This window comes from Chaetodon auriga, chromosome 5, assembly GCF_051107435.1.
Source record: "Chaetodon auriga isolate fChaAug3 chromosome 5, fChaAug3.hap1, whole genome shotgun sequence".
Classification (NCBI taxonomy): Eukaryota; Metazoa; Chordata; class Actinopteri; order Chaetodontiformes; family Chaetodontidae; genus Chaetodon; species Chaetodon auriga.
The window spans coordinates 23,463,396-23,475,403 of NC_135078.1; the positions used below are offsets into that span (position 1 = coordinate 23,463,396).

Genomic DNA, 12,008 nt, shown 5'->3' on the forward strand with positions numbered 1-12,008 from the left:
AGTACTGGGAAATACAACCCCTTGAAACCCACACACACACACACACACACACACACATCTCAATATTTATTCATGCAGCGATGCATACGATACCTTGCTCTTAAGGGGGCATCGTTGGCTTCTCTTAAATTGCACGTGTGTCCTATTGTAGGCCGAAATGGCAACGACCAACCAAGACAGCAGTGGGAGAAATGCTCGCTGATTAGCGAAGGGTCATGACAGAGTAAGGTCAAGTTGGAAATGAGAATTAAGAATGAGCTGAGAAGGAAGTACCGTTTGTCTCAGCATGTCATGAGCAGATTTGACACTGTCAGCCAACAGGGGGAAAAAAAAAAAGTCAAGTTTCTAAACCGCACTGTACAAGCCTTTTTAAGTGCTCAGTCTGAAAGACCTTTGCATGTTTATACCAATATTTGCCACCTAAACCACATGAGTGGGCCATAAGTATCAGGTTACTGTTGTTTGTGGGGGTAAAGCGGATATTTTTTTTTCCCAAAAGTGGCTTGTTGAAAGGTCCATCGGAAATGTCCATATGACCAATGATGATAATGTACACCAGATCAGTGTCTGGGTGCCCTCTGCTGCAAAGACACGCTACTATTACAATTAGTCGAGTCACCACGAGGAGTAAACGCAGCCTCACACAACTGTGGCCACCTACGATACAAAAAAGGAGCCTTTGGGTAAAGTGGAGCTTTAATTTACATGACTTCTGTCTGGGCATGAGATACCATAGTCCCAGCTGCTTAATATTTATACGGAGAGGTTACACTTTGACCTCTTAGCCTACAAAAATAATGAATAATTTAAGTTGCATCCTTAACAATGCGTGGCCTCTGTTTCAGGAAACAAAGAAAATCAGCTGAAGGAAGGACAAAGAAAGTGATCTTTTAAATGTGTGTGTTTTTTTTCTTTTTTTTGGACAATGAACACATGTAGCAGAGAATGCAAAACGGAGAAAAGGAAATCAAGACAATGTCTCAATTCATCAACATCTGTACAGGTGGACAGGCCAGGCCAAGTGTCCCACTGACAGCCGCTGGACAGGACTCGTGGTAGTGGAGCTGAAGGCTCACAACAAAGGCAGCCTTTGTGCCTTTTCCGGCTGCCGCTGGGAGCTGAGCGGCAACAACGGCTGGGAGAGAAGGGAGTGGAGGATGAAACCAAGCACATGCAACAAAGGCTGGGGATGAGGTCCAGTGGTCCTCTGGCCACCCACGTGTGGCTGTGTGTATGTCAACATGTGTAAACGCTCATTCATGTGCGTGAGCTGCATGAATTAAGATAATGTCGACAATGAAATAGCATGCAGTGTGACTAATAAAGAGCTCTTCCTCCGTACAAAAGCCAGGTATAACGGTAAAAATGAGATTTAAACTTAAAAGAGAAAAGACCTGAGCTCAGATTGGATGGAATGTTTAATGACGGCTATCGCTGATTGATCAGTTTGCTAATTTTAACTTCAAAGGACATCATAGAACTCCATAATTGTCATTAGGTCTGGGATAATCTAGTTTACTAATTAGGAGTGTGCCAGTGTCTGTCCCAAAGAGGAAATGACATGGCCAGGCAGGTCTGGGGTGGGGGAGGGGGACATGGTGGCGCTAACTTGAGACGCCCAGCTGCTTTAAGAGGAGCGTCAGGTTAGAGGATGACTTGCAGGGCTGCAGTGGAGCCAGACAGATGAGGCCTTCCTGAGCTAAACACAGTAGTGTGGGCCGTCACTGGGGGTTAATCACATTAGGACTGCGTGGAGGGAGACAGACTGCCAGGATTATACACTCCCTTCCATCAGACACTTTATCCACTGTTTAACCAACACTCAGAGGGCGCAACAGCACACTGTGGGGTGGGTGTGTGCGTGCATGCGTGAGCGCCTCATTGTGTGTGCATCTCTAGGGGCGATCACTAACCTGCGCCCTGATGAGAGCCTCAAAGCTGGGCTGGAAGTAGTCGATGCGGCTGTGGTAGAATTTGGGCATCTCGTCCAGCAGCTGCTTGTTCTTGACCTCGAAGTCTTCCCTGACTGGCCGGAGCTCCTCTCTGGCCTGGGGTGTGGAGAGGAGAGAGGAAACAAAAGAAGGGGTCACCAGCGGTCACCATCGCTCTGACTTTACATAACATCCCCTCATTTCACCGTGTGAGCTCACGTTATAATTTACACATAATTTAACACATTCTTCCGCAGAAACTGTAGCGCAGAGCTGCAGCGTATGAGAGAAACGAATCCCTGCAAGCAGAAACAAGTTAGTTTATGTATTTTAGCACCGGAGCCATCTTTAGTGTCCTTTCTTATTGTTCAGAAAGATATTTGCCTAATTCCCACGGAGAAGCAGTGCAAAAAAAAAAGAAAAAGAAAAAAAAAAGGCTGTAATCACGACCACAGTGAGGAGGAGTGGGTAATGTGGGCAGACTTGGCTGTGAGTGGACTCCAGCACCACTGATCTGTGTGTGAATGTATTAGTGGGTAGTCTACTGTAGGCATGGAGTTATGGAATGCACAATGAATATGTGTGAGAGGGTGAGAATTTTTATTAAAAGAGAAGGGGGGAGTTGCTATATTCAAACTACAACATATTGTTTATCTGCTGCATTTTGGTATGATCATTAGTTAGTTTTCTTTAGACATGCCGGTTGAAATGGCATACGAGTGTTTTGTCAGGATCACTTCTTTAAGTGCACAGGGATTCAAAGGGCAGGGATGTAGGGGCCTCTTCAAGGCTTTGTTCCCCTGACAGTGCTTTTCTCAATGTGTGTGGGTGGCTCGCCATGTGAGGATGTGTTAGAGGCAATAGCATAGGCAACACTGCAGCGCTATCTGTGAATGTGTGCGCTTCTGTAGTGGCCTCATAGTGTGTATGTGTGTGTCTACAATTCTCAATTACGTGCCTGTAGATGTGCAGCAGTGCCTTTTTGAAAAGGCACTACTTGAGAGCCTGGTAGCTTGCGTGGGTGAAGGAGCGCACATGTACAGTATGCATGTGCTCAACTATTTTTGTTCATATCCAGTCAGCATTTGTGTCTTTTTCCACTTATTGAGCTCTATTCACAATACGTGCAATATGTAAGAGCAAGTGAACTCTGCTCCTCTGCAGATAGAGGGAGCATTGGAGTGGACCGACACGTGCAGCGACGCAAGCTTTAAGCTCGCAGTACCTGATGGAGTTTGACCATAACGGGCCCGGTTTTTTCTTTCTCTTCGTACTTCTCCACTTTGGATTGCAAACGTTTGTAGTCCTGCAGCGCTTGTTCCCGGCGTTTCACTGCCATGTTGAGGCTGGGGAAGACGCCGCTGTATCTGCAACACATCGAGCACACAGACAACCTTAGACATCTCAGGGACACCACACGAAACACATAAAACCATGCATGTACACAAAAATACCCTGACACACACTCCAGTAGGAGAGGGCGATATGGCCCCAAAATTTCTGCGATATTCGTGACAATACGACAAAATACTGACAAGTATTCTTTGGTTTAGAACTCACAGAAGCTGTTGAGCTAAAATAAGTTTGCTGTTTTTCCTCTTGTGTTGTGAAAGCCTTCTTGCACTTCTAACACACCACTGTGGTTTGTTGGACATCTGATCTTTTCCAAACAATCCACTTCCACATCGCTAAAGTCGTTCCCCCTTCTGGAACCAGCTCCTTCACTGTGGAGCAGGTACGAACGTTACTTTCGCTTTCAGCCATGCGTGTTTTCGCCGCCTGTAACGGCACGACCTCATTACGTCAACAAGTCACAATACTGCCATTATCACGGCACGATTTTTCTTTTCTGTTATATCAAAAATGATGCTGATATTCTCGTGAGCAGTCTGATATGAGACACCCCTACATCATGGGGCAAAAAAACTATAACAGAATTGTCTGGGAGAACTGAAGTTCCTGAAATCATTAAAACAGCTTTCCTTGCTCTATGAAATTTGTAGACATGCATTCTGCATTGCATCCTATCTTAATAAAAGTCATTATGAATTAATAAAATCCCTCTTCTCAACATCTTATTGTAGAGGTACTCTCAAACCCCAGAGGACAGATCTGCATTAAGCTTCCTCTCATCTATTATCTAATTACTGTAGTTCAAAATGGCATGAAACAATTCATTTTGTGACAATTATCATATTCCAAATGAAAATATATTCTTGCAACGAGAATCCTAGTCTTCAGCACTAAAAATAGGAAAACACTCATCTGTAACTTAGCAACAGGAGTCTGAGCTTCATCCTGGGACTTGTTGCACTGGTTTTGTGGCTGCTTTTAATGGGAAGCAGGAATACTGTACATAGGAAATATTCAACCCAATAATATTTAGTAAAGAATTAAAGTTAATATACCTGAATGGCAGAAAAATCCAAACTAAAAGAATTTAGGTATGCACCATTAACATACAGCACGCTATAAAGATCCAACATTATGTATTCCTTTAAAATGAGGTGCTTAAGCTTCATTTTCATGTTTTAAACGATTAAGGATACACAGCAAATGTGAAGGGGAAATAAGACAGCAGCCTGAGCTCTTATGAAAAGCAGCAGTCATGAACGAATGAATAGCAAAGCAAACTGAACCACATGACCATTAAAAAACAAACTGACCTTTCAATCGTGTAAACACAAACCAGTGACAGTGGTGTTCAAAAGCACGTCACAAGATTATTCACACAGGTGTCTGCTACAAGTGAGTCAGCAATAAAAACAATCGTAATGAAGACGGAGATATAGCTTTTTTGAATGACTCATTTAAAGCATTTCATCAACTGTGTAGGAACACTACTACAATAGTTTATTATGTGCGCCTCCGCCCATAGTGTTATTGGCCACAAAATGTGTGGGCTTCATGATTTATGTTCCTCTCCATGCCAACCCTTGCCCTGCTCTGTGCAGCAGATGAGGGAACCACTGAGAACCTGTGGATTGATTGTGAAACCCTAGATGACGGCCACGTCGGCCTGTGCACCTTACCGGAGGGCAGGAGGGGGAAGTAGAAAGTGATGCGAACTGGGACTCAGTCTCAGACAAGCAGGGATTGTTTACTACAGGAAGTTAAGCAAGGAGTGGTCTTGTAGCGTTTGAGTGACATCACGGAGCTCAGCTCAGCCCAGCCCCGCGGCCCACGCTCTACCGCTATTTATAAAATACCACTTTGGCCCAGTTTATGGCAGGGGTGGCTGCCGATCCTCAAGTCTACTATCTGTTCCAGTGTACACATACTTGAAGTGCCAAGGGATTATGTAACTGCCCTCTAGGCATGACTGCTCTCCAAAACGATCCTATTGGCTGATGACAACGCAGCAGCAAACCAGCTTTCAGGCTGATCACATTCTCACCAGCACACTTCACCTGACAGCGCGGTACAATTTCCTCATGACACACCACAATGGCCTGCTGTTTGTGCTCTGAAGTGGGGCAACACTGCCAGCAACTACTATGTTTCAGCGCACTGAGAGACTTAAGGGCCACTGCTCTCCTGGCACTGAAGGAGGAGAAAGAGCTAGACACAAAGCCAATTGCTTCTTAACCCATTCCTGTCTTTTCCATGCTGGATGCTTTTGTTGCACTGTTGCATTCAGGGCTCTCTGTGTCCAGAAGCTATCGTGACTCAGCTGTGTCAAAGGCTGCCACACGAGAACAGGCAGCAGTGGCCCTGGTTGAAGGTGACTATACATACTTCGTAATCATAGTTTGGTCTAAAACCGTCCAGGCACAGGACTGGACTTTTCCCTCGATGTCCTGGCCTTGGCTGGACAACTACCGGTCAGCCGGCTAGCTCTGCATTTGCGGTCATTCTTGCCTAAATGAGGTCTTACGCTGGTTGAGGGCTGCACGGGGGCCAAGGGCACACCACTGTCCATGTGACAGGTCAGGGTGTGGTGAACAGGCTGGATGGAAATAGCATCTGGACCAGAGAGTGTGTTTATGAGCAGCTGCCAATCCACAGACAGGCCAGTCTGACCCATCGGCCAAGCCCAAGTCTGGTCTAGACACCCTCAGTCTAGCAGGCTGGCTGTCCCTCTTGACTATCACCGTCACATAACTCACTACTGCAAAAAACACACAGCAAACCACTAAAAATATGGGAAAGGGAATTGTTTATGTGCAAATTACCACCTCCCAAGTGTCACAGTCTTAGATGAAGACTTAAGAGTGTCAGACAAAGTTGCATCATGTGGCAAGTTTTGTTGAAATACGCTTACTCTGAATGTAAAGTAACACCTGCTGTGTAAACAGTCTAAGAGCAGTGGACCATGGGAACTTGTGTGTGTGTGTGTGTGACGTACATGCTAGCAGAACCTCCTCTGCCTACGAAGGAGGAGAGTTCGATCTGCTGCAACTTGCCTTGTGTTGTGTTCACCAAAACTCAGACAGCTCATGCAGCCTGGATACATGATACCAGAGATAACGTGGAAAAAAAAAAAACCCAAACAAAGACGTCACAGGGAACATCCTGGGTACAAAAAATGGAACTCGATTGAAATAACTGAACAACAAAAACGAGAACAAATGAAGTCCCCCTCCCCCGCCATCAGCCAAGCTAAGGCCAAACGGTCCCGTTGGCTCCGGGCCTCACAACCTGCTCCAGGGGCAGAGTCTTCCTCTGATTGAGACGAGTGAATGTGGCTTGTCCAGCCAGAGCTCAACCTGGGGCAGAGGTCTCAAAACAGACCTGACTTCTGTCTCACCCAAAAGACCGACGGAGCAGAAAGGGCTAGGTTAGGAGGCTGAGATAACATGAATGCCTCAAAGCCCACGCACTCCCCTCCCTCACATACACACAGTGATGTCACTCAGTGACCCCGCTGAGTGGATGAAATCCACGTCTGGGCCTCAGAGAGAGAAAGAGACGTGGCGTTGGGGTGGGGGGTGGGGTGGTGGCTGGGGTGGGGGCTGCCTCTTTTTTTGTTTGTTTACTGAACACTTTACAACACCAAGTATTAAGCATGGATGCCAAAATTTGAAATGGCAATCACACACAGACACGAGCATGTACCCAACACACATACACACACACACGCACAACCCATTCAAGGACTTCCATTAACATTAACGTTCTCCTTTTCAACTCTTCTCTAATTCTCTTTATGATGACACAAGATCACCAAGAGTATTTTAAGATTAAGCAAACAATGACAAATATTCATTAGCGATGGACTAATGGAATCTTAATGGAAGCTTTAAAGTATAGTAGCTTTTGTGTCTCGGGTTTCTATAGAGGACACTCTGAGAAACTAATAACTAATAGTGCTGAGATTTTAAGCAAGGAAAAAGTTAATGAAGAGGTCAGTTTAGCTTCGCCTCGAAACTCGTTTATGAACTTACTTCCTCTGCTCTATTTCAGAATCATGTAAATACCTAACTTTATGGTCTAAAATACCATCTTTGTAAAAAAGCGCCCCCTCCAAAGTCTGGGTTGGTGTTTGTGTATGTGTGTGTATGTTTGTGTGAGAGTGTGCACTGTCCTGAGACAGTTCTCCTCCTCAACCAATCCACGGCTCTGGGCCCAGGAAGCTGGGCCCTTTGCCATATTCTGAGCCTGCCCACACGTCCGCCTGCCGCCCACCAGGAAGAGGAAATTAGAACCATTCCATCCTGTCATTGCTCCGCCACCAGAGCACACGAGGAAGAAAGGGTTTAACACACACGCACGCAAGCACATGCGCGGGCACACACACACACACACACACAAACGCTGACCCAGCCTATTCATGTTTTATGGAGGAATCTCTTCACATTGGTTATTTTGAAAAATGAACTAACAGTCTTATAACCTAGCTATAGAAACATATGCACGTGCTTCTAACACAGCATATGTTGAATCCTTTGGGAGGAGCCAAGAGGAGGAAGCAAAACCTTAACAAGCGCTCCGGAAGATGGGTGGGATAGTCCAACCACTCCCTTCAGTACCTCTGCTTTGCATGTGTGTTCAGTATGTGTGTGTGTGTGTGTGTGTGTGTGTGTGTGTGTATGTGTGTTTGAAAAAGTGAGGCTTAAGGAATGGAATAGCACTCACAGCCTGCTCAAATGGGGGCGAGTATTAGGAATGAAAACCAAATAAACTTTCTTCCAGACACTCTACCACCACAGCAGCACCACTCACTCCCGAGTTCAGTTTTACAATCTGCATTACTACACTGCAGGCCTTCCTGTGGTCCTGCACCACCAGTGCAGGCCAAATAATAAAAATGTTACAGGGCACCGGACTTTATCTGGCCAAAGTGTCATATGGATTTAACACATCAGGAACATTAACTGAACTGAGAACTGAACTGGACTGCCTTGACTGTGGCATTGTAATGCATTTAAATTCACTGTATGGCCTTGTGTGAAAAACTCCACCACTTTGCTTCTCCAAACAAATGTTAAACTTACCAGCAACAACTATTTGACCCTGGTCTGGTATAGAGAGACATTTAAGGGCAACCCTTAAAATATAGCACAAAAATAAAAAAGTAAAAGAAATGAAGACGAGCACGTACTTTTTCAGAGGGTCGATAACGGTCTTCTGGATCTGGTTGACCTGTAATAAAAAGAACATGTAAATGTGAGCAGTAAGCACCACTATATCAAGGGAAGTGACATGACAAATTGTTATTCATTGTCAAGTTGCGTTACATCAAAACTGAAATCGGAACAAAATAGCTTCTACATCTCTCGTTCATTAGCTGCTAAGTAAAGCCACAGCACAAACATCAACAACTGTGTATATTTCATACAGAATACTCAAGAAAAAAAAGGGGGGGGCTCGCAAAGAAACTTTCGTGACGTTGACTCTTTTATTGTACACAAGCCCTGAGGAGAAAACCCTGAATATTCATTGAGCTTGCAATACAAAAGGATGGAACTGTCAGGGGACGGACATGAAAGCAAAGCCCAACTGATTTCAAATCCTGTGGAGGGTGGGCTGCCTTACAAGATGAAAGTTCTTTGCAAACAAACATTTTAACAATAACAGTTTATATTTTCCTGCATTCTCCTTCTGGTTGCCAGAACCGACAGGGGAGGGAAGGAGGGGAAGGGGGGTGTTAAATGGAAGTAAACGAACATCTCATCTCGAGGCCTCCAGCCCCGGCACCAAGTCTCATCGACAGAAGTTGGCGCACAATTAATAAAGTTTCCAGCGTCATTTACATTGCAGATTCAAAATGACTGTTACTGCTGCATCTTCGAGCATGACAGAATGCCGAGCTAACCAGGCAATGGAGTCAAGCGAAGAGTAAACGCCACGAACGGCGAAGGAGAATCTTTAAGCAGCGAGATGTGAAGTGACAGCTGCATGAGAACAGTGAGCAGCTCCGCTAATCATATGTTCACTCGCTATTGGAAGGACAGTCAATCACACAACAACAAGGAAGCAAGATCGCAGCTGTGCTTTGTAAAAATGCCCTGACCGTCTATGAGAACATACAGCAACACTCACTGCTTCACACCGGCAGATTTCCAAGTACAAAATGGTTGATTGTGGTTTGAGGGAAAACAGAGAACCAATAACAAATAAGTACATGGGAATTCACATTTTCTTTGTTTTACATATTCACACCATCCCCCCCTCCCCGACTTGAGCTGCGCCGCTGCTTCTAAGGTGAGAGCATGCAGCGAGGAGGGAGAACAACAGCGGCAGATTTGCTTAAGCATGCTGGTGCCCTCTACCCTCTGCCCCTTCCCACAGAGAGGGGGGGGCAGAGCTATTCCTTGGAGGCCCCGCAGAGCCTCAGGCCGACGCTCAAGCAGTAGTCTCCATCAGTGAGTCACGGGGCAGAGGCCATCCTGGCACACAGGCCTCCCAAAAATACACACAGATCGCAGAGGAAATCAATATCCCTCCAAACGGAGCATCCTCTACTGCGCTGCCGCCATCTACACTGGGGCTCAGCTTCGGCAGCAGTGTGCCGGCGGGGCTGTGCGCCCTCCTCAGCCCCAGAAATAAACACACAGACCTGGGCCACTGCTGCCTTCATTATCGCTGCACGTTTTATCTGCTGGCTCTCTCACTTGCAGGCCCTGCGGCAGAACATCTCGTCTCAACACGGAGAAGAGCAAAGGGTGGATGCTTTTGTGTCTGTTTTGCTGGAGCAATAGGGTTTGCTGTTGGTGCCGTCAGAATCAACAGTCAGCTTGAAGGGAGAAGCAGTGTTCGAGTGAGCTGTGCTGGATTTTAAACACCTAGCAAACCTGAGGTGATATTCCACATAGCAGACTGACCAAAAAGTGCTCACAATCACTATTTTGCCTTTAGCTCACTTTTAGCCACTCTACAAAAGGAGCCACACAGCCCTGCCCAAAGCTGGAACTGAACATCGTGTTAAGGCGAGGATTTTTATTTAGTAAGACTGAAAGAAGTGCAGAGAAAATCAGGTGTGACCTAGCTGTCAAAATCTACTCCGGATGAAAGTGTGTTAAAAAAAAAATACAACCACGTCAATACAGCTGGCGACTGCTGTCCTGCACAAGTGAAATACTGCGCTGCCTCGCTGAATCACCGTCAAACGCTTCTCAGTCACCCAGCCAAACAAGGGAACTACACACGAGGAAAGAGAATCACAACTATACGCTTTAAAGACAAGCTGCGTCTTCTGCTACTAGAAACTGTTTAAAATGTAAAAACACAAAGCTGAGAGCTGATGAGGGTGCTGAGGAGTGCTGTGCAGACTGAAGCAGGATCCAGTAATGGCCTGACCTCCCAGGTTACAATTTGAGACAGGGGGCAAAAGGTAAGCAGGGACAATTTGATTCTGCAAGAGCCAACCTTCAAACTTTGGTCTTCAAATGATGTGGAAAGAAAGAGGTAAATTAAGAGCACCGAAAATCCCTCCTGACAGCGAGGCATGCATGGCATCACTGGTGAAAAGTCTTCAGTTCTGAAGTGGAAGACAGTGAAATTTTTAAAAAAGCAAATTTGATATTGTATAAAATCAGAAGAATGTAAAAGTTACTCTATAGTGAAAACAGTCAAACTGGCAGGAGTGCTCTCCTGGGCTCTCGACCAAGCCAAGTCCTGGAACATACGCACCCCGGGTCACAAACCCACACGCTCCGTCCAACCCACATTCTACTTTGTCTAGTCACTCAAAATTGCTCCTGTAAAATTTGATGAGCTGTGAGCAAAGCCAGTCTGAAAGACTGGTATGTTAAAGCTGAAGAAGGAAAAAAGAAACAAAAGTGACTGCTATAGTGAAGCTGCTTCAACTCCACCTTACACGTTTAGCTTATTAGAGATTCAACACAATCATTTCCTCCTTGTCTTTGTGACATTTAAGTCGCTTTTTATAACAGATAAAAGAAAATTCTTGACAAGACATCATGCTGAAAATACAAATCTATTAATCAACTTGCTTTGTGATGAGATTTAGATTAACTGACTCCTGCTAACTACTATTTCGATGCAATTTAATTTTAATGTTAGAGGACTTCAAAACATTTCTATGGGAGTTTGGGTTGAAGCATGGACACTGCTTCACTCACACATCTTGGGGAAGAGATTATAGTTAGATTGTCTATGGAAACCGAGTCTAGTTCATGAGATTTCACAGAAAATATAAATCATGTCCATTCCACCCCATATATACAAATCCAGATGGTGTGCTATTCCCGAGATACTACACTACAATTTAACCATGGAAAAAAAAAAATAAAAAAAAGATTTTTAGAAAGATATTCGTTTTTCTCCACTTTGTTAGATCACTGTTGTGGAAAAAGTTATGAAATCATTCTGGTACACAACAACATGTGAAAGGAAAGGGGAATGTTTCGAAGGCAACAAATGTGAAAAGCACAGTACACCTAACAGCAGGGCAATGAGTCAAGAAAACACAGATGGAAAAAAGTCAATCGGTATATGCCTTAGTGTGATCTCCTGTGTTCTCCTGTGTTTTTTCCTCTTTAAAAGTCTACCCTTCACAGTGTAGTGCCTTGAGGATGCACACATGCGGTGCCACTATGATTCACATTATAACTACCTTTGGCGATGATTCTAATCAAAAACCTGAAGTGCAACCGGCAAATAATCTGAAGA

General features: G+C 45.0%; 1 protein-coding gene across 1 annotated transcript in view; it reads right to left on the reverse strand.

Moving 5' to 3' along the window:
- Positions 1-12,008, reverse strand: part of bin3 (bridging integrator 3) — a 30,150-nt gene that overhangs the window by 2,056 nt on the left and 16,086 nt on the right. The window contains exons 6-8 of the mRNA XM_076729787.1: positions 8,476-8,516; positions 3,157-3,298; positions 1,914-2,048 (exon numbers count right to left, since the gene is read on the reverse strand). Coding sequence (XP_076585902.1) covers positions 1,914-2,048; positions 3,157-3,298; positions 8,476-8,516 — 318 coding nt within the window. The remainder of the gene's footprint in view (positions 1-1,913; positions 2,049-3,156; positions 3,299-8,475; positions 8,517-12,008) is intronic.